Below are 27,972 nucleotides of genomic sequence, written 5' to 3'. Positions count from 1 at the left end.
CCTGTTTGTCACTGCCTCCCTCCCAGCGATGGCTCCTTGCCTTAATCCCCCACCACATCCCCGGACCAGGTCTGCCGGGCTCTGCTAGGTCCCTCTGGGCCCAGCTCCGATGTCCAAGCAGCACAGAATTTCATGGCAGCACCATCCCAGCAGGCCCTCATTACCACCCAAGGGACAAGGCCAGCCGCCCTCCCCGCTCGCCCCATCCCCACCCCGGCTGAGGCTGAGGCAGCTTGGCCAGCCCGGCAGGTGCCTCACCCAGGCTGCAAAGCCCATGCTTTCTATTCCCCTGTGCCCCCTGGGTGGGGAGGGGAGCACTGATCCACCACGCCCACCGGTGACTAGGACAAACCACCCATCACCCTCCAGAGGATCAGCCCGGCCTTAAAAGGCCTGGGTCAGATACAGTACGCCACGGGGCCCCAGGGCACTGAGGGCACTGCCCACTGGCCATCCACTTGACTCCCCAAGGTGGCGGTGGGCGTCCAACCCGCCAGGCCCCTCCCCTCCGCGTGGAACAGTAGTTACAGCTGGGCTTTGGGGACAGCCGGGCCCGGTGTGGGCAGGGCAGGGGGCCCAGGCAGAGGTTCACCTGGAAGCAGCCAGAGCTGGGCTGCACCTGCCCCCCACCCCAACCCCGTCCTACCCAACACTATCCCAAGACGAGAAACACATCTGGGGCCTGGGCTGCCTTTCTCTACCCCTGTCCCCAGACCGTGAGGGCCACCACTTCTGTGCACATTTGCGGTCTAGAGGGAAGGAGAGCACTGGGAGTGAGGGCTAAAGGGGGGCACACGAGCAGGGGCAGGGAGGGTGTCCTCAGCTCTGAGGGAACCGCGTGTTAGCCTCCTCCAGGGCACTTGGGGTGGGGACATTAGAGGAGTGGCCTGCTGAAATATTTCTATTTATTTCCCCTGCTGAGTTTGGAGGGCACCCAGTCCTACCCCGCCAGGTCTCGGGGGCAGCACCCCGGGGAGAGGGCGAGGGTGCGCGAAGGGACTGAACCGGGCAGACTGAAGGGACGAGGAAACGCCACTGCGTTTCTCTCTTCTTCACCTCCAAACCCCATCACTGGGGTTCCACTTCTCTCTGCGTCCACTGTCGGGGCCGGCCTGGGGGTGAGGCTGCTGGCAGCCTCTGGACCCAGGCCAGTTGGGGGAAGGGGACTCCTAGGGGCGTCCAGGAGCCGGGTGGAGGCACGGCAGCCTAGAGTAAGGCCCTAGGAGAGCCTGTGGTGGCCGGGCTTGGAGCTGGGGACCGGGCTCTGGCGACAGGTGGCCTACTGCAGAGGGAGGCTGAAAGGGAGGCACCGGCTCAGAGACCACCGCCCCTGCCGGTCCGCCCGCAGCTGGGCTGTGGGAAGGGCAGGCGTGTGGGGTTAGGGGGCAGGGGGCAGCTCCCATGGGTGGGGAGGAATAGGGGCACGGGGTCAAATTCTTGGATTTTTCCAGGCATACACGGAAGCCATGTTCAGCCACATGGGCACTAGAGTGGCCGGGGGTGTAGGGAGGACTGGGGGACAGTGCTCAGCCTGTCTCAAACCAGAGAAGGGCCTCCCGGCAGAAGGGGCGAGAGTCCCATCTCAGCCCAAAACCCCACGACTCAAGCTCTCCAGCGAGTGTCTGTCCAGGGGATCCGGAGGCCAAGAGACCCACGAAAAGGAGGCGTTCCTGTGTGGGGCGAGGGCCAGAGGTTCAAGAGGCCCCGTCCCTCCCCAAACCTGAAAGCCCAGGAGATCACAGCATTTGGGGGTGCTCGGGAGGAAAGGAAGGCGGTCAGCCCCGCCTGCCTGGGGGCAGGCCCGGCACAGGGCAGGCTCCTTCCTGCCTTCCAGCAGCCAGAGGGAAACTGAGGCCCCGGGGCCTCCCCGCCACACAGGGGCCCCCGGCCCAGCGAGTGGCTAGACTTTCTTGGGTTTTCGGCCCACTTGGTAATAGTAGTAAACGCTGATGACGACAAAAAGGAGGCGGCTGGCCAAGAGCAGCAGAATCCCCAGGGACGCGAGGCCGGTCTCCGCGAGCGTGGCACTGACCACTGTGGGAGAAAGACCGGGAAGGGACAGACGTCAGCGGAGGGGTGTGCCTCACCCTCAACACGGGGCGACATACTGACGGGCGCCCGGGCGGCTCAGTCAGTTAAGTGGCCAACCCTTGGTTTCGGCTCAGGTCGTGATCTCACTGTTGGTGAGTTCGATCCCCGAACTGGGCTCTGTGCTGCCGCTGCAAAGCCTGCTTGGGATTCTCTCTCTCTCTCTCTCTCCCCCTCCCACACTCGCTCTCAGAATAAATACATAAACTTAAAGAAGGAAAAAGATGGCATGCTGAGCTGGGGGGGTCCTGCCAGCTGCTGGCCCTCACGGACATGTCTGTTGTGATGTCCCCGACATGGCAGGTACTGGGGCAAGGGCGAGCATGCCATCACACCTGCTCTGGGTACACACGTGAGCGATGGGTTATGGGAGGCGGCAGGTGCACGTACACGGGGGAGGCTGTGGCTCTGTGTGTGTGTGTGTGTGTGTATGTGTGTGTGTTCAAGAAGGTACAGGTGTGTGTGGGTAGGTGAGCACAGGGGCACAGACACACAGGTAGACACGGCCACGTGAGCCCCTCCCCCTCGGATGGATTTCATCACTTCCTGGAAACCAGGCAGCAAGAGCTGGAAAGCCAGGGGCCACGCCAGCCTGCCCACACCTCCCACCCCGTCAGCCTCCCTGTCTCACTGCCCACCTCAAGACTCACCCAAGAACTGGACCCCAAAGTAACAGGCTTCGGTGAGCAGAGTCCATCGGATGATCACTTTCTCAGCCGTGTAGAGAGCATTCCACATGATCAGGGAGATGCCTGGGGCAGGGGGGACAAAGAGCAGGCTGGGGAGGGCGTCTTGAGCCCTAACCCCTTGGGGCAGGGGCCCGTTCCTCCTGCACTGGACAGATTTGCCAGGAACCCAGACTTCCACATTCCCCACCCCCACTCACACCCCCCAGATCAAAGCCATCCGCCATCCCACCGAACCCCGTAACCCTATAGCTCTCCCACTGCATGGGTGATGTCCTTGAAGCCACCCCGATCTCCTCCAGCCCCTGCCCCTGCCCCCTGGCACTGGTGCAGACCCTTGAAGGCTGAGTACAAGTGCAGTCAGCACAAGGTTGGGGGAAACTGCATGTGCAAAGGCACGGAGGCTTTCTGAAATGGGGGACTGGGCATCGCGAGATGCGGCCGGAGCCCAGGGCCCACGGTGGGATATGAGGGAGGCGGGTCTGGGAAGGTAGGCTGGATCCACCCCACAGACCACCCCGAATGCCAGGTGGAGGGGCTGGGCCTCTATTCTGCAGGTAAAAGGGACTGCGGGATGTTTTAGAGAAGAGGAGGGACGCTACCTGTGCTAGGCTCTAAAGGCTGTTAACTCAGCTTCCGGCCAGGCACGGGGTGGGACAAATTCGGAAACAGAATGGTTCTAAGGAGAGGCCCGAGGGTGGGAGGGGTTTTGCAGACCCGTGTCGATTTGGTCTCCCGCGCTAGGCCGTGAGGTCCTGGAGGGCAGGGCCCGAGCCTCATTCACCTCTGTACCTGGATGACCAGGTGGGGAGCTACACACAGTTAAGTATTCGGTGTTTGCCCGAGTCCACTGGGTGCATTCCAGCAGTGGCCACGAGATGGCAGCACACACCCAGCAGAGACAGACTCAGCTGAAGGGAGGGACAGCAGGTGCTTAGAGGGGGAGCCCACGCACAAAGAAAGGCTTCCCCGTGCTCCTCTCAGTCCCCGTGGGTCCCCGGCTGCCCATCACGTCCCTCGGAGTCTTCCCTAGCAATACTCACTGAGGAGGGCACCGCCATAGAGGCGGATGGGGGTCTTGCTGGTCACCTGGGCTCCATCAAAGACCGCATCATAGAGCTGGTCAGGGAAGGCGAGGGCCTGTGGACATTGGTGGGAAGTTCATGGGCAAAGTTGGTGGGGGTCGCTGTTGAAACGTCCTCTGGACATGTCCCTCCTTCCCCCCAGAAGCAGGGCTGAGATCCCTGGGGCAGTCCACTGTCAGAACCTTGATTGGCCCCAAGCCTTCCATGCCAGGACAGAAGGCTCTGGGTTTCTAGGGGCAACGAGTCAGGAATGTGGACCACGGGATCTAGGATGTGCCAGAGCAGGCAGGTACAGGTGGGAATGAGTGTCGGGAGCTGGGACTGTGGAGGGAGCTAGAGGGCCTTCAGCATGATGACCATGTGGGTAGAGGCAGCGGGGCCCCCAGGGTAGAGGAGGAACCCCCAGCAGAGGTTCAGAGGCAGGACACAGGGAGCCGGACCCGGGACCGGGGGTGCGGGGGGCGGGGGGCTCACCATGATGGCGATGCCGGAGAAGAGCACAGCAGAAGCAAACTGCCAGACCCTGGGGACACGTGGAGAGACGGGTCACAGCCAGGCCCCTTGCTGCTGCGCCCAGGCCCCAGGGGACCCTCCCCTCTCCAGCCAAGATGTCCAGGGATGGCTGGCGTTAGGGGGAGGGAACGAGACGGGATGGAACCACAGGCACGAGGGCACCGGGGCAGAGCTGATGTGGCAGGGTCTGGCACGGCCCTTCCCCATAACCCTGCCCCCGACCCAAACTCACGCTCAAGTGCTCACCTCAGCCCCAGAGGCTCCCGAACAGCAAACTTGATTTCATTGCCCAAGACCTGGCTGATCTGTGGACAAACAGGGGTCAGGGCCATGCCCAGCCCACTCACTCCCCTCCCGGAGCCCCCTGGCGTGTCCGGGCACCCACCGGGGTACTTCTGCTCAGCCAGAAGGTCACCCAGGCTGGGAAGGTCACACTGAAGCCACCCCCCCTCTGCCTCTCTTTGACACCGGGGCTTACACAGGAAGCTGAAAATACGGTGGGCAAGAACAAAAGCTCAGAGGTCCGCTAGACAAGGGCTTGAAGCCTGGCTCTGCCACTTACTGGTAACGGCCTTGGGCAAGTCCTGGCCCTCTCTGGGCCTCAGTTTCCTCCTCTACCAAATGGATTAATAACCATCCCCCAGCACTTTAGTGAGATTAAATAATGCTTATAAAGCGATCGTTGCAGTAGCTGGCACATAATAAGCGCGAAATTCATTCTAGCGATCTGTCTTCGTTTTTGTTACGATTCCCCGGACATCTCCGTTAAGTTCCTAGAGAAAATGAGCTAAGTCCTGGGGCTCCTGCAGCCACGGCTACTCTTCTCCCAGATGGCAGGCCGGACCCGCCTCCCCAAAGGGGTGTGGAGGTGGGCCCCCGGGTGTGGCCAGCTGAAGGCCCCGCCCCCCCGGCCCACCTTGGAGCGGTGCACCTCCCCGTCGTCGTCCTCCCCGCCCACGCCGAGGATCTTGCGGGTCTTCAGGCGGCTCACGAGGTCCGTCTGGCTGTGCTTCTTCATGAGAGGCGGGGGCTGCTTGGCCGCCATCTCGTCCCGGAGCCGCTGTCTACAGAGGCCGCGGGGAGACACCAGCCTCAGCCACAGGTCCTGCCCGGCCCCCAGACGTCAGGGGCACCCAGTTCGGACCTCGGGGCCTGGCGAGGCCTCCCCGTCAGCGTGCGGCAGCAGGGGGAGCACCAACAAGAAATCTGAGGGCCCAGGCTTGGTAGTCGGCTCCCTAACTAGCCGGCTGCGTGAGGAAAGGGGCAAGTGTCTCCCTTTCCTGGCCTCGGCTTCCTCGTCTATAAAATGGGTGGGGGAGGATGTTCCTAAAGCCCTTTCCGCTGTGTGAGCCTATCGGGCCTAAAGGCACACGGTACACCCCAGGTCACCAGGCCGGACGGAGCCTTTCAGAGCAAGTGCGCCCAGGAAAGGCGTTCGGGCCCAGATGAGACCACATCCGGGAGGTGGGGACCATCGGGAGTCTGGGTCAGTCTTGCCAGACGAGGGGTGATCTGCCCGAGTCCTGGGGTCCAGGTCCCCCACGGAACTGTGGCCCAGACAACCCCTCCGCCTAGCCAGACTCCCTCCCTGTCTCCCACACGACCTCCTTCAAGCCGCCAGGGCTGAAAGAAGGGGAGCGGGGTGACCCCGGGACCCAGCGGAGCCAGGGGAAGGACGGCCGGGATTGCTGGCGGAAGCCCGTGCCCCTCCCTGCCAGGGGCACCCACTGCCAGCCTCTTCCCCTCCCCGTGTCTGCTCGCCATCCTCCACGCCCCCCCCCCCCACCACCAGGTCTTGAGTGCCTACCGTCTACCAGGCGCTGGTCCGGGAGACACAGAAATGACTTGGCCGCCGGTCCTCCCGTTCGATCAGCAACACACCTATGCGAAGGAGATAGAAGTGTAGACCCCGGTGAGGCAAAGGCCTCCGAAGGCTGGCACTGGGCTGGGAACCGCCAGTGTGCAATGGGGGCTGCTACAGATGAGGAGCTCAAGCTCAGCCAAGTTCAACAGAGACAGGCTGAGTGACTCCAGCACTCTCCCCAGCCCACCGCGTGGCACATTCCAAGCACCTTATTCCAGCCCACAACTACCCTCTGGCAAGGCCGCAAAACTACTCTCACAGATGTCGCCTGCCCCTCTGCTGGGCTTGCTGGACCTCCCTGACCAGGCCTCGGACCTGGGTCCCAGTCTGGCTGCCAGCGGAGGGGTGTGTGTGTGGGACCAGCCAAGTCTCCCCCCTCCCGGCCCTGGTCGGGGCGGCCAGGGGCAGAGCCGTCCTCAGCGTCCTAAAATAAAGCACCCGGACAAAGCAACATCAGAACAGAATCCAAGTGTGGGGCGTGTGGATATCGTGGCTTTCGACTCGGGTAAAGGAGGGAAATGGCAGAGTGTCTCAAGTTTGGAGCTAACCACACAAGTTGGTACCGATGGCCTCCGGTGGGTGAGTGACATTCAAGGCCAAGGGCCCGCCCAACCCCCTGGCCTTACTTACAGCTATGCCGTCCCCTCCCTCCACACTCACCCTGGGGCAGGGGAGGGGCGCAGAGGTGGCCACTGGTGGCCAGGAAGGCCCTCCGGCGGGGAGGTGGCCAGCCCCGCCCGAGAAAGCAGGGTTTAGCCACACTGCTCCTCAGGGGCCGGGTGCTGTCCCCACACCTCAACGCTGGCCACCACTTCTCGTGACCCCAGAGGCTACAATCAGCCCGGTGTCCCTCCCGCTGCCAGGTGGACCCGCTCGAGACAGCCTGCAAGAGCCGGCCAGCTGCTGCTGGTGGCAGCCGGGGCTCGCCCCCCCCCCTCACCCGTCCTCGGCCCAGGAAGCCCCAGGGGGCCCCGCCCTCACCCCTTCTTTCTCTTCCTTTCTTTCTTCACTTTACATACTGCAGAACTGACATTTTTTGTTTGCAGTTCCATAGATTTTTAGGACGTGTATAGATTCACACACCTACCACGGGTAAGTCAGGACCCCTGCCCGCGCCATGCTCTCCCCTCACCCCTAGCCCCTGGCCACCACGGATCTGTTGTTGGCCATCACCCCGGCTCTGTTCTTCTTTTTCCCAGTGTGTTATAATACGTAGAATCGTAGCGACTAGAACCATTTGAGACCGGCCCCCTTCATTCAGCATAATGAATGAGATGCCTTTGAGGTCCATCCCAGCTGCTGGGCCAGTCAACGGTCTTCTCTTTATGGCAGAGTAATATTCCACGGGATAGACGTGCCGGCTTGGCAAGCCAGCCACTCGCTGAAGGACTGCCGGGCCGTTCGCAGAGTCTGACAATTATGAATGGACCTCAGTCCCGCGGCATAAGGCCGGCCCTCGGGCTAAGCCCACCAGGTCTGGGCTGCATCAGTGACCCCAGCTCAGAGCCACAGCTGCCTTCCTCCGCCCGGTGACCCCTCGCCACCAACGCGTGCACGACGCTCCCCTCCGCGCGGCAGGCCTGAACCTGTGAGGCAGGGGCCGTGGAGCGTGGCGGGGCCAGCCCGCAGGGACTGGGTACAGAAAGGGGACTACGGTGTCCCGGGCTCCATTTGACATCAGCACCGCTCTTGGGGGGGACAGGCTTTATCCACAGGCACCGCCATCAGGTACCCGGGCTGGTGGGACCCGCTGTGGCCTCCCCCCAGCCCAGCCCCCAGCAAAGAGCTCATCACCAACAAAGGGCCCGAGGGCCTCCCAGGGACAGGGAAATCTCCAGAGAGAAGAATCCCCTGCACCTGCGTCGGCACAGCTAACTCCTCTGAGCACTAAGTTATGTTCCTTCTTCACCCACAGCACAGGGCCCTGCCTGGGGAGGGCAGGTGGGGGGCTGTGTCACTCCCATACACCCGCCAGCCCCTCCACACGCCCTGCCCCCCAAGGCAAGCCACGTACACGGCCCCCTCAGATCTGCCCTTGAACTTGCTTCCCTTCCCACTCCAGGTGTTTTTCAGCCTGGCCTCACTTTTTTTTTAATGTTGATTTTATTTATTTTGAGACAGAGGAAGAAAAAGAGAGAGAGGCAGAGCAAGAGGGAGAGAGAGAAAATCCCAAGCACGCTCCGTGCGGTCAGCACGGTGCCCGACATGGGGCTCGATCCCACGAACCGTGAGACGATGACCTGAGCCAAAATCAAGAGTCGGAGGCTTAACCGACCGAGCCACCCGGGCGCCCCCAGCCTGGTCTCATTTTAACCTAAGTGAGGACAGAAGGCACCTTCCTTTGCCGTACCCCCTGCATCGCGTCTGAACCAGATGTGCGTCCGAATCCCGATTCTGCCCTCTTACCTGCTGTAGGGCTTGGGGCAGCTGGCTCACTGCAGCTCTCCCAGCCTCAGTTTCTGCCCCTGGGAAATGGGGGCCATGAGAACACTGGCTCCGTGCAAGCGCTGGACGATAGGGCGAGGGAACTCAGGGGGGGCCTGGGGCAAAGTGCCCTGCCCGCCCACACTCGCACTTCCCTCTCTGCCTTCAGCCATTCAGCCGTGCACAATGGAAAAAGCCTGCCCCATAGGGCGGTTGCTTCCTTCCCAGGGCCAGCTGCCTTCGAAGGGCCCCCAGGGCTTCCCCCAGGTGAGGCCAGCTGCCCGAGGGAGGCTGAGGGAAGGGGCAGCGTGGAGGACAACCAGCCAAGCAAGGAACAGGTGCAGGGACATTGCAGCCTGCAGTCCCCTAGAGCCTGAGTTCAGGACCCTCTACGTTCTGCCCCTGGCTGGCCTCTCTGACCTCAGTTCCCAATAAAGCCAGCAAGTCGCTGTCCTTCTGAACAGTCGTTCCCATTTCTGAACCACTGCCCCCGGGAGGGTCCTCCCTGCTCTCGGTCCCCCCACCCCAACACTCCTGGTTCTTTAAAGCCGCACGACCCCTCCCTCCAGGCAGCTTTCTGGGACACAGCCCCTCCCGACTTCCGTGGGTCTCAGTGTGGGCGGCCCCTGGCCACTTCCAGCCCATAGGCCTAGTCACGTCATGGGCGCCTGGGCTCCCGGAGACCCGGTGATCTGAAGGCAGGGTTGTTATCTCGTCCAAGCATCTTCCCGCTGGGCCTCGGCACGCGGGCAGGCCCTTCATCGGCACAGGACAGTTGGGCTGCGGGAAGCAGGCCTCCGGAACCGCACCCAGAACACCCAAGATCACGCTATGTTAGACGTGGCAGGGCCCAAGGGGAGGCTCTGTTCCAAACACACACTGGACAGGGCAGAAAGCTGAGGCCCAGAGACGGCAGGGTCTGCCTCGGGCCACCCAGGAGCTGGTGGCAGAGGAGCACAGGAAAGGGGTTTCACGGTCAGGCAGGGCTGGGTTTGAATTTGACACCTCCTCCTGGCTGGTGGTCTCGGACAAGCGGGCCCAGGGTGCCGAGGACACAGGAGAGTGGGTGCCAATGTCTCGGCGAAGGGCCTGGCCCATGGGGTGCCCGGGAAGCGGTGGGGGTCAGGACAGGCGGGGAGAGCAGGCGGGGAGACCTCACGACGGCTGCCTCCACGAAAGCTGCAGCCACCGCTAGACGGCCAGCGCCGTGGGCTGGGCTTTCTGTAGGTCTGGCTCACGGGGCTTGGGACACACTTCCTGGCATGGGAGGGGCTCAGCAAATATTTGCGATCGAGTAGTGAGCTGGGGAAGGGTTTGAGAGCCCCCCCACTGCTGGCCAAGCTCTGACTCCCTGCAGAATACACACACCCCCACGCATCAAGTGCAGGGACGTCTTGAGGCCAGGAAGAACATCCCTAAGAGCTCCCAGTGGCAGTAAGACAGAGAGGTCATGACTACACGGAGGCCGGGAAGGGAGAGGTTTGTCAGGGGTACAAAGTGCCAGGGGAGAATGGGAGGGGGGGTGGGGAACATACTGCACGATTAGACCAACTTCGGCTCAAACCTCAACTCTTTCTCTTACTTGTCTGTGACCTCAGGAAACTTTCCTAACCCCTCTGAGCTTTCATCTCATCCTTGGTGAAACCACACTGCTACTTCTGAGCTCACAGGGTTGTGAGGAGACGCTGAGCACAGGCAGTCAAGGGGCCTGGCACCTGCCGTGAGCTCCATACAGGACAGCAATTAATGGCATTGCTTATGGGGCGGCTGCCAAGGAAGGCCCTGCCCTGGCGGCAGGTCAGACGGGCCTGGGGCGTCACTCCCGTGCTGGTCCTAAAGGACCTCTCCCAACCCCCCTACGGCCTCCCCAAGAAGCCTGCTTGGTTTCCTTAGAAACGGCCGGACTGCAGAGCTGTCCCTGGCGTGGAGACTGTGCCCATGAGGGCTGGCTTAGAAACCTGACCGGCAGGGGGAGGGGAGAGGAGAGGAAGGGCGCCTGGGGTCCGGAACACCCACCAGCTGATTCGGGGCAGTTGCTGCTGAGTCTCAGAGCCAAGAACCACTTCCTTTTCGAACAAGACCCTCTGCTAAAGAGACAGTACACCTGTCCCTCCCCCATCTGGTAGGAACTGCCCCGGAGAGCATCCACCCCAGGGCTGGAGGCAGGGGACGAGGACTTCCAGACCAGGAATTCTCTGCAATCCCCATGACAACCCTAGGAGGACGGCTGTATCGTCACCCCCATTCTCCAGACGAGGAAACCAAGTGACTTATTCAAGCTTCTCGGGGTAAGTGGCAGAGTTGAAACTTGAACCGAGGTAACCGTACTTCAAATAGACATCCCGCGAGGAGCTGGGGTGTGTGGGCAGGGCCAGTGGTGAGGTCCGGGGAACCTGACCTCCAGGAAGAACTACGCTGTAAGCCATCTTCCTCCTCACATCTCCCTTTGAAAGTCTCTGGCAGGTTGCCAGCATCCGAACTCCTTCCTTCCTTCCTGGGGTCCAGCCTCCCCTGGGTGAAGGCGCTGTGGCTCTGGTGGGACCAGGGCAGGGCCGCGGGGAGGCCCATTGTTCTGTTATCACACGGGTGCAAAATAGCTGGAAACAGAGTCTGGGACAGGGCAGTGCCAGGGGAGGGGGCAGTGAGAGGCGGAGCCTCCAGGCCCTGCTCGGAGAGAAGCGGAGGTGAGGAGGGAGCCCCAGCAAGGAGCCCATTCATCCACCCCGTCGTCCCTTCCTGGGGCAGTCCACCAGCCCCTTGGCCAAGATGGGGTCGAAAGACCCCCAACCCAGAGCCCCCAGCCTGGGTCTTCAGGCGGAGTGAATCTCACATCTCAAGGGCGGTACGGGAGAGGCTTGGGGATGAAGGGACCCACGTTCCTTACTAGCCCTATGCCTTTGGGCAGATTAACCTCTCCTGCACTAGAAATGGGGGTCATGGGGCCCGACTTACCAGCTTGTCGGCAAAGTTACAGCAAAACTAAGAAGCCGCAGGACACAAAGGGGGCTTGGCTAATGCCCATTGTCCTACGGACATCATCACAGTGACTGCTAAGGTGCAGGTGCGGTCCTCGTGGGTCTCGGGGCCTTCGGCCTTCGGGCTAAGGCACAAAGCCAAACCGACTTCTGGGCAGCGCGTCCCTTGAGGGTGTAGTTATTCTAAAGGCCGAGCCGGCCTGAGGCAGTCAGCCTCCCCTGTCAAGTGGCTGGTGAGCCAGTCGAGGGCAGGGCCGTATCATCTCTCTCGCGCGTGTCCCACGTCACCCCTGGGCTCAGCGCGGATGCAAGGGAGCAGGGTGACAGGTAGAACGGGGTGGGGGGGGGAGCATGATGCAAATCCCGCTGCGGTGACAGGCCTAGATCCTGAGTCAAGAAAGGGATTCCACGTCCCGTTTCCAAGAACCTCCAGGAACGTGGGAGCTGCCAACGGAGCCCTGAGTCACTGGCGGGGAGACAGGACAGCTGAGGTCACCAAAGACTGTGCCACCGTGGGAAAACCAGGCCCAACTGTGAGATTCAGTTAATTCATTCAAAAAAAAAAAAAAAAAAAAAAAAAAATGGGAGCGTGGTCTCTGGGGCCCTCCCGGCTGTGATAGTCATGATTGGGCTTCTAAATTCACACTGTAGCGGCACACGAGGCCCGAGCTCCCGCTGCCTGGGGGCCTCTTGGGGACACGCATATTTTATCCACGAGTTCTCTTTGTTTTGAAGGTGCCTGATTTCCAGAATTGCAGAGGAAAGCCCCAACTTTCATCATAAACAAACATCTGCAAATCGTCAGGGACGAAAAAAGTAATAAACATTCCCTGCAGTGTCGGAAAGGGTGGGAGAGCAGAGGACAGGGAGGGGGCATCCCTGGGCCTCACCCCAGGGCCTGAGAGGGCTGCTGTGTGCAAGCGGGATTCAGCCCTTGACGGCCATCCATCCGGCCACCCATCGTCGCTCAGAAGTCGCTGAGAGGGTCTTCCCTGTCCCTACCGTCACTCACAAAGGGCAGAGCATATGGGGAATTTCTGTCCTCTCAAGCCGGGAATGGGCCTGCCTCCCCCACAGCCTGGCGACCGCGTCAGGGCCCTCAAAGGCAGCTGGTGCTTCTGGATCCCATGGGACCATGATCCTGGGGACGGCCTGGCTTCCGGCTGCCATGGGGCCAGAGCTCTTGAGAGGGGGCAGTGGACATACGTCAATACCCCACCGCCCCTCCCACCCCTCTCCAAACCTCTACGAGGGGAGGACAACAGGGGCAAAAGGAACTTCCCTGCAGGGATGCCAACTTTTCCAGAAGCAAGAGGTGATTTGCCCTCTGGGTGGCTTGGGGGAGGCAGGCAGAAGGGTCCCTGTACTTTTCCCGGGATGCGGATGGGCCAGCCAGGACTGCCCATCTCCCCCAGGCTTGGGGGCTCTGCCTTAGTGGTCAAAGGAGTGGGTTAAGACTCAAAAGGCTTGTGTACCTGCATGGCGTTGGGCCAGTGACACCACCTCTCTAGGCCTCTGTTTCCTCATCTGTTAAATGGGTGTAATAAGGCCACCTACCATCCACTGACGGGGAGGTGCACAAAAACACCCAGAACAGTACCTGTTCCATAGTGAAAGCTTAGTAATGTTGCTGCTGTTATTTTGAGACTAGGAGACTCAGCTTCTTTGCCTCAGTTTCTCCCTTCACCATACCAGCTTCAGAACAGTCCCCTTCAAGGGGCTACATGTGGATACAGAATGGGGTGTTTACAAGGGACGGCCAAAGAAGGAAATGGGAAGGGAACAGGGACTCCCTCTGGGTCCAGAGGCAGATGCGGCCTGGAGGCACTCACGACAGACAGGCAGGGAGAACCTAGGGAGGGTTTGGCAATGGATTGCAGGGATATGGGGCCCCTTGAGCTACTAAGCCTGGGTGGCTCCCCTCCATGTTTCCAGCTCTTGGCCAGGCCTGACCCTGGCCGGGACGCAAACCAGTGTGGCCAATGAGTAGCTGAGCTGCAGGATGAAGTGAAAATATTATAGGCCGGGAGTCAGAACATCGGGCACCCCGCCCTGCTGCCACTGCTACATGTCCTGGGGTAACTTCAGACCCATCTGAGCATCACTTCCCTCCTCTGCGAAATGGACAGGCGTCATTCCTTTTCAGCCAGCCTTGCCTCCTATCTCTTCCCCACCCTCCTCTCTCCACCCCAGTCACGCTGGCTCCTTACTGTTTCTCAAATATGGCAGACACATTCCTGCCTCAGGGCCTTTGCACAGGCTGATCTCTGCAGGATCTTTATTTACCCAAGCTATTCCCACAGTTCACTCTTTCAAAGCCTTGACCCACAAGTCACCTCCTCAGGGAGGCCTCCTGGACCACCTTTATGTAAAATAGCACCCCCACCCCTCGCCTCGACACCCCCTGACACTCAACTTTTCCCCCTTCACCTCCCAATACGCCATCTAATTTATTTTATTATTTGTTCCTCTACCCTTTAAGTGTCAGCTCCGTGAGGGAAAGAATCTTCATTTTGTTCTCAGCTATCTCTCAGTGCCTGGAACTGTGTCTGGCACTTCGTTCACTAAATCACCGTTGGCGTCGGGCCCACAATTTGCTCAGTAAGTGAAAGCACAGAAGAGTCTAGAACTGTGTATGTCTAGGGGTCACTGCTAATTTCATGGCTCTCCTACCCGGCACACCGGCGAGGGGGCGGGCCTTTCTCCAGAGGGGCTGGAGGGTTGTCCGTGGCTGAGTATAGAGTTGGAGAAGTTACTGCGGGGCCTGGGGGCAGGGATCCGGCAAAAGTGTTGACAGCTAGACAATGGTGAGGGACTTTGGGTCTCAGCCCTCCACTCCAAATCTGGAAGGATTGATAAAACCTACAGCATGTGGGCGGGGAAAAAAAGACGCCAGGGCTGCTGATCCCCGGGGTACTGGAGCCAGAGGGGACCTCAGGGACCGGACGGCCCATTTTATAGATGGGATAACAGAGACCTGGAGAACACACAGTGCCTTATTTCCTAACAACCCAACGAGAAACACCTTTCGTCCTCCTGGGCTGAGGGTGAGGCTTCCGCTAAGGAAGGCACAGTGTCCCCTCCTGGCACTCCACCAATGCCCCCCACCCCAACCCACTCTCCGTCCCTGCACTCTTTGGGCGGCAGGAAGAGAGGGTCTGCAGAGGGCCGTGGCCTTCTCCACACAGGCCACCAGACGTGTAGGTCCAAGAGGCCGCACAGTTGGGGTGGGCATCCCTGCGGCCCTGATGCGTTCTCCCCGCAGGACTGTCCCACCAGGAAAAGTTTGTCTGAAGGAAATCAACCAGGAAGCGCGGGGCGGTGATGGGACCGCCGACTCGGCCTTGGCCATCGGCGCTGGGCTCTGGAGGAGCCGCGGGGTTCCCGGCCTCCGCCCTGCTCCTGCCCCCGCCCACCTAGCTCCGGCGGCGGAGAAACTGGCTCCCCCGGGGCCGCGAGGGGGCGGCGGGAGCCCGGGACTGGGTGGGGGCGGGGAGGGCGGAGCGAGGGGACGCAAAGCAAGCGCCGGATACTGCGGGGCGCGCCGGGGATGCGCGCGGGATTCTGGCGGTTCCTCGACAGACCCCCTGGATGGGTGCGAGTATTTTGTCGGCGGCAGGAGCCCCAGCCCACGCAGAGCCAGGCCGATGGCCCCACACTGCCCCCTTCCTGCTGAGCGCGCGACTTAGGGGAGACTGGGGGGGGGGCGACGTCTCCACCTGTGCTTTCCTGACCCTCCCACCCAACCACTGGGGCTTAGGCGCGGCTTCGGTTTCGGCCTCCTCCCCCTCCCCCCCTCCCCCTACCTACCTCCCCGGCCGGGAGTCGGGGGTCTCTCCCGGTCTGGCTCCTTCCTCCTCCAATGTGTCCTTTATCTCCGGCTCCAGACACTCACCCACTTTCGGAGACCCGGGCCTGAGAGCTGGGGACCCCAGGCGGGGAGCTCCGGGCTGTTGGGCGCCCCCACGGCCGGCCGAACCAGTAGGACCCGCCAGCGGGAACTCCGCCACCGCGATCAGCGGCCCTGCGGGGGCGAAGACAGAAGGAGGGGCACTCGCAAGTTTGTGCCGCGCACTCCTCGGACCGGGGAACAATGGCGATGGGGGGGAGGGGACAGAGAACCGAGCGCGGGGACAACAGTCAGACCTCAGGGAGACAGAAACTGCTTTTCGCTCTTTCTCTCTTGCTCCGAAGCACAGGGGGGAGGTAAGGGCGAAATACACAGTCCAACGGAGCAGAGACAGCGGAGGGAGAAAGCCAGGGGAGACAGGGAAACCGAGGCAGAGGGAAGGAACCGAAGGGGCTGGAGGACTGCGCCTCGGGGGGCCGGGAGGGGACCCCTGGAGTCGCGGCAGAATCTGCCGGGGCCGAGAGGTCCTGGGGCGTCCAGGTCGCGCGCCCGGGGCCCCCATGACCCTGCGGCCGCAGAAGCCCCGCTGGGCTGGGCTGGGCTGGGCTGCGCTGCGCAGGTACCGGCCGGCGGCGGGAGGGGAACGTGCGAGCCTCGGAGGCGGCGGCGGGGGACAGAACTTACGTTCCTAGCGCATGCTGGCGCCGGCGCTGCGCGGGGCTGGCGAGCCAGGGGACGCTTGGGCCCTCGGGAGCCTCACATCGCGCCGCCCGCGCGGGGCAGGGCAGGGCAGGGCAGGGCCGGGCGGGACTGCGCGCGGCGTCCTGCGCGGCCGGGGTTTGCCCGAGTCTGGCGGCCCGCGCTGGTCCCTCCTCTCGGTCCCGCGCGCAAGCCAATGGCGCGCCGTCCCCTCCCACGCGCCGGCTGCCTCGCCCCCGAGGGTGGCCGCCGGGCGGGAGGGGGAGAGGGGTTGGGGCGACTGGGCTCCGGGGCTCCCCAGCCGAGGCTTTCCTAGGGACTGCCTGCGGGGGGCGCGCTCACGCCCCGGGAGAAGGCGCCGGAGAATCAAAGAGGAGGGCCCGCGGCGCCCAGGAAGACTTTTCTGGCAAGTTTCTGAAGCCGGCGCCCCTTTCGTGAGACTATCAACACCCCCACGGGTTGGCAGACCACGCTGTCTTAAATATCCTTGGGGTATCCCCTGGGGCCTAGGCCAGTGTCTAAAATGGAAGGGACTGCTTTGGCTGGTAGATACCCAAGTGTGTAGGGAACACAGTGACAACAATGGTCACCATCTGCTGAGCGCCCGCTCCGTGCCAGGCACCGTGTGCTCAAGGAGTTACAAGCGTTAACTCAGTTGATTCTCACAACAGCCTATACCAGCCGCATGATTAATCCCATTTTACAGATGATGGTCATTGACTTCGGATTTGGGCTTCCAGCCTAGACAACCCCCCTCTCCAAATGACACCCACCCCTCCACATAAACCTCTACCTTTTTCATTCTCCAGCCTAAAGCCCGGCCTCAGCCATGTCGCTGTAAGCCGCACTGTCACAGGACTAAGATCTTATCTGGGGCTCCTGGACCCGTCCTGGGGGGCACAGCTGTCAGACCTTGTATCTCTGAGCATCCTGTGGGGGGTAAGGGAGGGTGATGGGGGTGGTTTGGGGTCTGTGGGAGCCTGTCAGCTTAAAAGAACCAGGCTCCTACAAACAACGCTCCCCCCCACCCCAATTTCTGGCTCATTTCAACCCCCCGTGACCAGTAATGTGCCTCCCACCCCAAATCTCACCACCCTGCAGCCTTCTTCTAAGAAAAATGCCTGGATCTCTTCATTTTAATCTGATGGGAGTGGGGGTGGGGACAGAAAGGCAAGGTTGATGACACATTCCATTTCATGAGATAAGTAAATAGAGCAGGCAGAGGTGAGTGGTTGCCCCAGGTCTCTAGCTAGGTGGGCATTTTGACCCCAGGTCTGAGCTCTTTCTGCACCAGGTCCTGAAGGGTTAATCAGGCAGGCTCTGGGAGTACCCTGCCCGGGTTCAGACCCTGGCTCAGCCATCTGGCAAGTTATTCAACCTCTACATGGCTTATTTCCTCCGCCTCCGAAATGGGGGTGACCAATACCAGGAACTGCCCGGGTTGTTGTGGAACAGCAACAGCACACACTTATCGAGCACTAACTGTTTGCCAAGCAGACTCTCACCTGTCTCCCCAGAGCTGGGAATGGGCGGGAGAGGCTGTGCCCTTTGCACGGAAGTAAATGGAACGGGGCCTGGTTTATAGAGAGCTCCCAGTGAGTGAGCTGTCCTGATTACCAAGGGAACGACTCTGATCCGAAGCCACCTTTGTGGCCCACGGTGCCACCATCCCTGCACCCAGCCGGTGATGGCCAATAATGAATAGGTAAGTGAGTGAATGAATGGAAAGAACTACAGATCGAGATTGTTCCTAAGTGTGTTGGGTGAAGTACAGACCCAAGGTCCACCCGACTTGAGGCTCAACAGGCGTCTTTCCAACAACTCAGTCTCAACTCGCTGCCTTAACAGAGCTGGCTGAAGCTGGGATGATGAATTCATTTGTTGCCTCTTCTGTCTTCCCAGCATGCAAGGCTCTGGGTCGCTACAGGGAGGGTACCCGCCTTGCTAATGTGCAGTGTCACCTCTGATTGTCCCCCCCCCCACTACCAGTGCTGCCCTTGGTGTGATCACTGTTATATCCAAGGGCCTTACATCAATAGGAGAGATTTTGTAACAATCACCCAAGATCTCCAACATGGAAGGTGCTGCCTGAGTGGTAGTGAGCACCCCGTCACTGGAAGCATACAAGCAGCAGCCAGGGAAGGATTAATGAGGGGTGCTAGGGAAGGGATTCGCACCTTTGGTGGCACAGGATGTGGATAACCTTTGAGCCCTGGGTGTCTTGATTCTGTCTTCCGATTCCCAAGCCCATCAGTGGGGAGCCTGGGAGCACAGGCTGTCCCCCCATCCTCACGAAGGAGGCAGTGTTGACTGGGCTCTTCCTGTGTGCCGGGCAAGGTGCCGGGTGCTGGGGCTCTGGGGGTAACCAGGACCCGGTCACTGTCCTTGGGGAGCTCATAGCTCTCGGGAGTCAGACGCACACACAGCAGCAACGGAGACAGTTCACAGTGACCGGCAAAGGGCTTGATGGGCAGGAGGAGACAGAAGAAGGTATCCATGACCCCAGGCATCTGCAGTCCTTAGAGCGCCCATTAGAAACTCTTGCTGTCTTCCTTCCTACAGAGTTTTCTAAAGTGACGTGCATCTAGTTCAGGAATGTCCCCTTCGACTGGCATTCTGCTCTTAACTTCTCTGTCACCTCATCTTTACACTGGGCGTAAAAAACAATTCACTTCGCGGGGCTGTTGTGCGACAGAAACTGACGTTCGTAAAGTGCTCCCCAAATCTAGGCAAGAACAGGTGCTTTGGCCTGCTGACAAGGAGGTGTCCTCTTTATTCACAGTGCAGGAGAAGGAGCAGTGCCAGAGAGGATGAGAAAAGGGGGTTAGGGCCCTGGCTCTACTCCTAACCAGCTGTCTGACCCTCTGCGGCACCTGAGAAGCGGGAACATAAAAATACCCGCCTCTAGGAGCTCATCAAGTGTGGCATTAGAGGAGAAAGATTTGCAGGCTGGAAATGCTGATTCCTATTACTCTCATGCTTACTGTGATCCTCATTGTGAAACTGTCCCTCAGAGCCCCAGGAGGGTGGGGGAGGGTGTGCGTGAAGGTGGAACCCCCCCTCCCCTCCCCCCGGGAAGTGGGGGGGGGACGGGGGCGGGGAGAGCCAGCTGGGGGAGGGTCCCTCCCCTCCAGGCTCCCACTGGAGCCTGGGCGCAGCTGGGTCTCAGGTTGCCTGCCCCGGTCACCCTCAGCAGGGGTGACAGCACCTTCATGGTGCCTGTGTCCGTGTAGGTGCACGCACTCTGACCCGTGCAGATGGGTGGCACATGGGTGAGTGTGTGCCTGGAGGGTGGCGTGGGCACAGGAAATGCCTGTACCTGCGGCCAGAAATCACTTGTGGATTGTGAATCCCTCGGGAGGGACGTGCAGGCAACTGGATTTCAAAGACTCGGCAGAGGGACTAGTGCGGGCATCCGGGGAGGAAGAGGAGGAGAGGGGCTAGGGGAATGCCCACTGGGCCTAGTCTTTGGGGCTGAGGCCTGGCGACTGGGTTCACAGAGATCCCCCTCCCTGGGGATAGCGGGTGGGGTACAGAGAGGAAGAGACTGTCGTCAGAGGCCCTTGTGGTTGAGGACGGGGGTTTTAGAGCTGACAGACCTGGGTTCGAATCCTAGTTATGGATCACGGGCCAGCGCTTTCATTTCTGTGAGCCTCAGTTCCCTGGTGTGTAAAATAGGGAGCAGGGTAGAGCCTACTTCCTAGGGGTTTCTGGGAGTTAAGCCCCTTGGCAAGGACTAGGCATTATTGTTGATATTATTGGTAGCAGTCCAGCAGAAGAGAGGGAGAGGGCCTCTGCAGGTGCTGGTGTTTTGTAAACTGTAAAAGGGAGCTCTGAGATAGGAAAACTGTCGAGCCACGGTTAGCTAAAGCTGCCATGAGGAGCGCCATTTTGGTCCAAGATGGGAGGGCCATTGTCCCAGGGAGCGAGGCAGAGGAGTTAGGCTTTCGTAACGCCTACCGGTTTCCCTTCCTGGTTCCCCTCACTTCCTCCAGATTTTCCTTCCTGGTTACAGAGCCTGTCTGGCAAGAAGACCTCCGGGGGCTTCCTCTCCGCTGCTGGTCGCCGGCTGAGCACCCCTTTGGGGACCGTGAGGAGCAGCTGCGGGATCAGGCCCGCCTCCCCCACACTGCCTGCCCCCTGCCCCCAGCCGGGGGAGACTTGCCAGGCCTCCTTCCCTCCACCCCATTCCCTGGAGGCCGCCTTCCCTCCTATGAATCATCGTTGGCTGTGGCAGCTCCTCACCTGTGGGAGAGACAACCCCTCAGGATGGGGGTGGAAGCGATGGGGTTCAGCGATGGGGCCTAAAGTAAGGGTGGGACCGCTTGGGGGCCCCGAGGACCACAGCCAGCCCTCTCCTGCTTCCAGGGGGCCGAGGCTCCAGAGGCCAGGTCTGAGCAGGACTTGGGAGTTACACCACCCTACATGTAGGCACAAGGCCCTGGTCCTCTGCTAACTAGCTCTGGGGTCTTATGCAAGTTTCTCGGCTTCTCTGAGCCTCCGTGTCTTCATCTGTCAGACGGAAAGAGGAAAATCACGACGACCTTCAGGGTACTTGGAGGATTAGGTGAGCGTCTACGTGTTAAGTCCTGAGCTCAGGGCCTGGTTCACAGTAAGTGCTCAATAAATGCTCATGGACTTGAGCACTGAATGAACACGTGGAAATGGCAGCGGGCCGGAGGGGGGTGCGGTACACGTGGCTGTCTGCAGGAAAGTCATCCTCCACCAGCTGGGGGGAGTGAGGGGGATGTCCGGGGGCCTTGTCTCCTAGGCCCAGGACACCCAAATACTCAGGAGGGACTATCCCTTGTGGGCACAGCGGATACTTTTGCAAGCCAAAGGAGAGCTTCAGGCCGGGTCAGACTCTCAAAGTGCTGAGCCCTGCCGGAAAAAAGAACTGCTGTGTGGGTAGGGGGCAGCAGATTGGAGACCCCAGGACTGTCGCAGTGAGAATCGACAGCAGCCACTCCGGGCTGGAAGGTCAGGGCCTTGGGTGTCTAGCTAGGGCTGGGGCCAGCGCCTCCCCCGCCTGCAGCCCAAGGGGATGCTGGGCCACCTGGGTTGCATACCCCCAGAAGGCTTTATCTTCATCTCAATAGATAGCCTTTTGAGCACTGACTGTGTGCCAGGCACTGGTCTGGGCACATTATATGTACTTAATAAATCTCAGGAGGTTGGCACCATTATCAGCCCCATTTTAGATGAGGAAACTGAGGCCCACTGAGCTACACAATATGCCCGAGGCCACACCCTAGAAAGCGCTGAGGTCAGGATTGGAACCCCAGGTAGTCCCGCCCGGCGCCCCAAATGGCTCTGACCCTGCTGCTGACAGGGGCGGGCAAGGATGGCCCCCGGACTCCTGCAAAGCAGTGCCCCACCCCATCCCCAATGCAGTCCTTCAAGTTTGGGACCAGGGCATCAAAGGCCAACGGGTTCTAATTCATAAAAATCCCTTCGGAGAAATGGTTCTCAAAGCAGGGTTACAAGGAACGTGTTAGAAATGCAACTTCTCGGTCCCACGTCGGACAGCAAACTCCGGAGGGAGGGAGTCCCCGGGACGGCAATCTGCATTCCCGCAGGTGGATTCAGACCGACCGACCGGAGCTAAAGTCTGAGAACCAAGGCTCTAGAGTTTGCAAAGTGTATTCTCAGAAACCGACGCTTCGGTAGTCTTCGGCTTGTCCAGGTACAGCGAACTAACGAGTCTCCCTTTGCCAGAGTTCGCATCCGGGAAGCGGACGAGATGGGCCCGGAGCCCACGGCGGTCGGTTCGGGAATAATTTTGCCGGAGTCCTCGGGGCCAGAGCGCCCACCCTGGGGGGGCGACGGAGGGGCTCTGAGCGAAGGGGCTGCGGGGGCGGGGCGGGGCGGGGCCGGGTGGGGTGGGGGTTGGGCCAAAGGGGCGGGCCGTGTGTATTGTTCCCCGGGAAGGGCCCCAGCCCCGAGCTACGCGAATAAAGCCCGGCCTGCCATTTTGAGTGATCGGTTTATTAATACTCGCGGGGCCGCTGCCGAGGCGGATCGCAGCAGCCTGGCGGCCGCGCGGCATCCTTACGTAACCGCTCCGGGGAGCGGCGCAGGGCCGGCGCCGGGCCGCGAGCTAAGGCGGGCTGGGGGTTCCGGGCGGGCGGAGGAAGCACCTGCCGCGGAGTCCGCACCCAGCGCGCCCCTTCTCCCGCGCCCGCGGCGCGTTAACCCCTGCGTGGCTGGCCGCAGCCCTCCGCTCCGGTGGAGGGGCTCTCAGGCGGATCCCCTGTCCTCGGGGACCCCCCCCCCGGAGGTTGAGCCAGGGCTTCCCCTCCCCCAGTCACCACCGCCTCCCTCTCGTCCCGCGGTTTGCGCATCCAGCTCACCTCTGCGAGGTGACCCATTTTACAGACGGAGCTTTGAGGCTCCGAAAGGGTTGGCTTCAGGCGCCAAGAATTCCAGCCCACGAGGGTGTCGGCCCCAAAGCCCACGTTTCGGCCCTCGCACCCCGCAGCAGGTCTTTGTAACCTCCGTGGGTCGGTTGGTGCCTCGCCTTTTCCATCTGGGGTCCCAGTGCCAGGATGCTATTGAGGGGGTGGAAAGGACTGTGTGCGTCCTTGGCCTCAGGGCTGGGAGAAGGGGTTTGGCTCAGGCAGCACTGGAGCTGGAGTCCGCCAAGCACACGGTGCCAAGGACATGCCACGGCTGTTTGGGTTGGTGGGGGTCAGCATGCCGGGCCTGGCCTCCACATTCCCCACCATGCCCAGACCCTGAGAACCAGCCCGTGCCACACCCCACACGCTTGGGTGCTCAGCCCTCGTGGACTTTGCCCAGGCTGGGCCGTCTGCCAGAAATGCCCTCCTCCCACCCACCGTGCAGTGTGCCAACTCTGGGAAGTCTCTCCCTGCGCCCCCACTCCGCCCCGCCCCCTACATCAGTGACCCTTCAAGGCTGTCTCTTCCAGCCCTCGGAGCACCTGGTGACAGCTCCTAACACATTGCGTTATGGGGGCTCTTGTTACCTGTCTGCCCCCATTAGGCCATGTCCTTTGGGACGGCGGCTCTGTGTCTGCTCATCCTAGAACTCATGCCACCAGGCCTGGGACACACTGGGCCTCTCCCAGCACTGGGTAAATTTGACATGACGAGTACAGCCCTCAGGTACATTTACTGCTTGGTGACAGTCTTCGGACCCAGACCACAGAACCCCACACACCTGCCAGTGGCTCTGCGAACTCCTAGCTGTGTGGTCTTAGTTAACTTGCAGAGCCTCCCTGGGCCTCTGTTTGCCCGTTAGTCACAGGGGTAACAGCAACCCCAGGCTCGCCAGGTTCGCTAGCATTTATTGAGCACTTACTATACGCAAGAGACTTCGTGCACAGTACACAGCAGCCATGAGGACGTACGGGCTGTTACCGTCTCCGCTTTAGAGATGAGCTCTCACCAAACGGCTAGCTGATAAGGGGCAGAGCCTGGATTCAAACCCTGGTCCATCTCCTAGGTTTCTCGTCTCCAATTCACGGGATTAGTCTGACGATTCGATGAGAAATAATTAAGGACCAGCATACAGTAGGCGCTCAATGATATCTCTGCACCTTCATTTGCAAGGTCCCAGGGCAGCTCTCCTTTGGCCCCTCAGTGCTCCCCCCCACCCCAACCATCCTCAGACCCCAGGGCATTCTGGGAGCCCCTCGCTGGGGGAGGGGGTGGGGCCGGAGGAGGGGCTTGCAGGAAGCCTTGGCAGAAGACAATGTGCTGGCTTCTGAGTGTAAATAAATTATTGTTTTACGTCCTCATATAAGAAAAGGGTACAGTGTGCGTTTGCCAATCTAAGCATGTTAGGCTGCGGCTTCCCCGTGTTTTGCCAATTGCTGACATGTGTTTTCAGCCCCAGGCAGTAAACAGAAGCCCACTGTGCCGGGCTGCTCCCGCCGCCCGCCGTGGGGAAGGGCCTCCAACCCGGCCAGAGTAGGTGCCAGTGGGGAGGCTGAGGCAGGGACAGAGTTCCCGTGGGCTTCCTCCAGGCCATGGGAACTCAGCGGGACTCCTCGCCTCTCTGAGCCTCAGTTTACACCGCTGACGCTGGGCAGATTACCAGCGCCCTGTCTGCTTCACACGGTGAGAAACGGTGCTGCGGAAATGCTTCGCACCGACAATAATAACATTTGCTGTCATCATTCTGGATCTTGAGGGCGGGAAGAGCACGCACTCCATTTTGCCCCTCCTGGACCTCTTCCCCTCAGCTGCTGCCACCTGCCCTAACATGCCACCCAGCCAACCTAACCCAAGCCATTGTCACCTCCCCCCGGGGACAGCCGTCTTTCCTCCTTACTGGTCCCCCCAGCTCTCAGCTGTGCCCCCTGCAAGTCAGTCTTTCCAGGAGAGCTTTGAAAAAGTTGACCGATGATTGGGAAACGTGGCTTAAGATCTCGCTTAGGATAAAATCCAGACTCGTCGCTGTCGATGGTGTGGCCCTGCTTGTGCTGGCTCTCCCTTTTCTCCTGGCGCTCTGGCCACACCGAGTCCACCTTCCTAGTCCTTGTATCCCCTGAACATTTCTACCCCCCCGCCCCTTGAGGGCAGAGACTTTATCTATCTCACTCACCACTGTATTCCCAGCACCTTACTCTAGGCGTATTACAGAAGCTGAGGCAGGGGCAGAATCATTACTGCTATCTAATGACATGTAGAGCAGGGCCACTCCTATTTCAGAGGGAGCCTTGCAGTACACAGCCTGTGCAACAGTACATGGCGGCCAAGGGTAAAGGCCATCCTAGATCTGCCACTTTATTTTGCAAGATTTGTAATAAACTTTAAATTGTTGCAGCCAAAAACAATGAAGGAATGAATGCATGCAGACACACATATATACATAAAACGAGTGAGAAGCGGAACTCCATTTTTGCCTCAGAGAAACTTGCCATCTGGTGGAGAAGACAGACCGAGCCAGATGCTACTCCCAGTTGCCTTCTTGTGCATCACTCTGTCCCCCCTACCTGGGCTTGTCCTGTGTGCTGTTGCCTCCTCCAGGACTTTCTTCCCCTATCATGCTCCAGTCCTCATGTGCTGGCTCTCGCTTACGCTTTTCCCACCTCAGTTCATTTCCTCTCGAAACCTTTCCCAACCGCCCTACGTGCCTCCCCCCATCTCTAACTCAAGGCTGGGCCACACAGAACCCCCCCCCCCGTCCCTTCCCAGCCAGCTGACCCCAGCAGTGCCCTCAGGACTTCATAGTGGATTTGGATTTGGCAGCTAGGTTCCAAGTGCCCAGGGCTGGCTGAGAGTTACTTCCAGACAAGACTGTGTCTGTTGGCTGTATCTTTGTGCCTAGCACAGTGCTGGCCCGTGGTGGGAGTCTAGAAGTGTGGGGGAGTCAGGGAGAGACTGAGAGCAGAGGTGGGCGTGGCTGCCCTGGCCCTGAATTAGAACCCCTCCCCCCATGCCTCTAACCTCTGAACTACTCCCCCCCCCCCCACGCTCCTGCCTCCTGCCCCCTGCCCCCACCCTGCTTTCCCTGCCCCATTGGGCGTGGCTGCCCTGACCCTGAATTAGAACCCCCCCCCCCCCCCCGTGCCTCTAACCTCTGAACTACTCCCCCCACCACCACCACCCTCCTGCCTCCTGCCCCCACCCTGCTTTCCCTGCCCCATCAGAGGTCCACAGCCACCCTGGCCTCTCCTCTGTCCAGCCTTCCTGCTCCCTCTCCTTTGCTGTCTTTTCCTTCTACTTTGCCTCAAGCTCAGTCCCCTCCCCCAAGCTGGTGAATGCCAACCGCGAAGAGGAAAAAAAAAAAAAAAAAAAAGGCCACTTGGCACCATCAACAGTGAACAATAACCAATTTAAGGAGCAATCACTGTTGTAATGATTGTCGGAGCCCTCATCACTGCAGAAAATCAGGCTGAGGCTCTGGGACTCCCAGGCTCCCCGAGCTGTGTTGTGTGGGTTGTTTAATAGCCAGGACCTCAGTGTCTCCATCTGTAAAGTGGAGGGAGTACCATCAGCCCAAGAGAACTGACCAAGTGTCACCTTAGTCTCACGGTTCTCCCTGGGGCTGCAAACCAGAGGTGGGGGTGATACAACCTGTGTGGGGCCCCTCCCGGGACATGTTCTTCCTGTGTGGGGCCAGTGGGAGGAATGCAGTCCCAGAGGTGGGCCTGGAGGGGTGACCGGTAGGTTCACAGCTTAGTGGGGGTGGGGGTGGTCTCAGGAAAGTCTTCCTAGAAACGCTGACATTTCACTGAGTCAGGAAGGACGCGAATAGGAGCTATGGAAAGTGATGGAGTGATGGAAAGTCAGAGGCATCATCTGGTCCCAGCCTCTCATTTTACACGTAGGGAAACTGAGGCTCCCAGAGGGCTACCGGATTTGTTCAAAGCCACCCACACACATCAGTCGCACAGCCCGAATTGGAATCTGAGTGGCTCGATTCCTGTCCCAGTGCTCTTTCTTATGATGTCAAACTAGCTCGTAGCGACAATATGGACGGGGTGTTGAATTCTGCCTGAGAGTCAGGCTCTGTGCTAAATGCCTTACGCGTGTATATGCTGTTTCTTTTCCTCGTTGGATAATCCTGGATAAAGGGAGATTAGGATCTAGTTCCTGTTTTACCTGAGTGAGGTCCAGGGAGGCTAAATGCCTTACAAGGCACCCAGCGTGGCTGGCTTTTTGTAGCCTCTGCAGTCCCTCCCGGCTTCTCGGCTTCTCTGTTTTTCAGCACCGTCTAACACCAGTGTCCCCAGAGCAGAGAATGGCTTCTGCGCTGCATCCCCGGGGGGCCTGTGTTTGTCTCTCCTCTCTAAAGAGGGCTAGGCAGGGGCCCCTTCCCCAGAGGGGTGAGGAGGGAGGCTTGGGCTTTTCTTCAAAGCAGCCCCCCACTTCCAGGAAGGGAAGCCGTGCGGTCAAGGAGAGAAGAGGTACACAGTTCAAGTCCCCGTTCACAAGTCTGCCTCTCTAGGGCCCCTCCTGGAAATGCAGTCCCGCCCCCCCGGCGGGTGCCTTCCAGCTTTGAGGGAGGAAATCTGGAGGCACAGAAGGAGCCAGGGTGGGCCCAGGCCCAGGGAAGAGAGGGGACTCTCAGCAGCCAACGGGCTCCTGGCCCAGACTCCACACTGGGTGGGGCACAGGGACGCGGAGCTATCTCAGGAAATGGGGATATTGCTCTGGGCACCACAGAAGCAGGGCCACAAATCAAATGAATTCCAAGAATTCAATGTCTTTTTTTAAATGCACCGAAGGGCTGTTGTCATTATCAGATTTCCTCACGGTTATTTTAGCGTCTAGTGCTGATTTTATTTAGGGTTGCACTGGGGAGAAGGGGAGACATCATCATCTCTCCAGGACTGGGGGCCTTTAAGTGTTATAACTGGGGGGCGGGGGAGGCGGAGATGATCTCAGGGCCATTCCTGCCCTCCCCCGGGGAGATGGCAGGGGACTGTTTTCTGGAAGCCACGAACTAAGGAGTCATGCGTACTCAGCACCAGGCCCGGCTGTCTGTGAAATCTACCTGGCGAAATTGCACGCTTTTGGGTCCTCAGTGTTGTCACCGGTAGAATGGGGATAATTAGTCCTGTCTTGCCTGAGTCTCAGACCTTTAACTGCCATTCAGGCTCAAAGCATAGGACAGAATGGCAGCCCCTGGGAGACCTGGGCATTTCCTGGAAAGTTGACCGAGACTGCAGATTCCGGGGCCCTTCCCCAGACCTCCTGGGCCACAATCTAACCACCCCCCACCCAGCCCCTCAAGAGAGCCCTGTGCTCTTACAGCGTGGAGACTACACCGTGAGACAGTGGGCACTCACCGGGAGCCGACGATATGGGTCCCG

At 60.1% G+C, this 27,972-nt stretch overlaps 1 protein-coding gene across 5 annotated transcripts; it reads right to left on the bottom strand.

The window, feature by feature from the left end:
• Positions 1–888: 888 nt before the first annotated feature.
• Positions 889–27,972, bottom strand: TP53I11 (tumor protein p53 inducible protein 11). 5 transcript variants are annotated; one of them, XM_053899812.1, is made up of 10 exons: positions 16,170–16,349; positions 15,446–15,659; positions 8,643–8,743; positions 6,180–6,253; positions 5,289–5,436; positions 4,619–4,677; positions 4,334–4,382; positions 3,818–3,914; positions 2,739–2,840; positions 889–2,034 (listed from the first exon to the last, which is right to left on the bottom strand). In XM_053899812.1, exons 5-10 carry the CDS (start codon positions 5,415–5,417, stop codon positions 1,901–1,903), a joined length of 570 nt encoding a protein of 189 aa, XP_053755787.1. In that variant the 5' UTR covers positions 5,418–5,436; positions 6,180–6,253; positions 8,643–8,743; positions 15,446–15,659; positions 16,170–16,349; the 3' UTR covers positions 889–1,900. The 5 variants fall into 5 exon arrangements, with proteins under 5 accessions (XP_053755787.1, XP_053755788.1, XP_019325735.1 ...); XM_053899813.1 differs by having other exon boundaries at positions 8,643–8,701; XM_019470190.2 differs by lacking the exon at positions 8,643–8,743 and having other exon boundaries at positions 15,531–15,659.

Source organism: Panthera pardus, unplaced genomic scaffold, assembly GCF_024362965.1.
Source record: "Panthera pardus isolate Hobbes unplaced genomic scaffold, ASM2436296v1 HiC_scaffold_12, whole genome shotgun sequence".
Classification (NCBI taxonomy): domain Eukaryota; kingdom Metazoa; phylum Chordata; class Mammalia; order Carnivora; family Felidae; genus Panthera; species Panthera pardus.
This window is presented reverse-complemented; position numbering and strand designations above follow the sequence as displayed.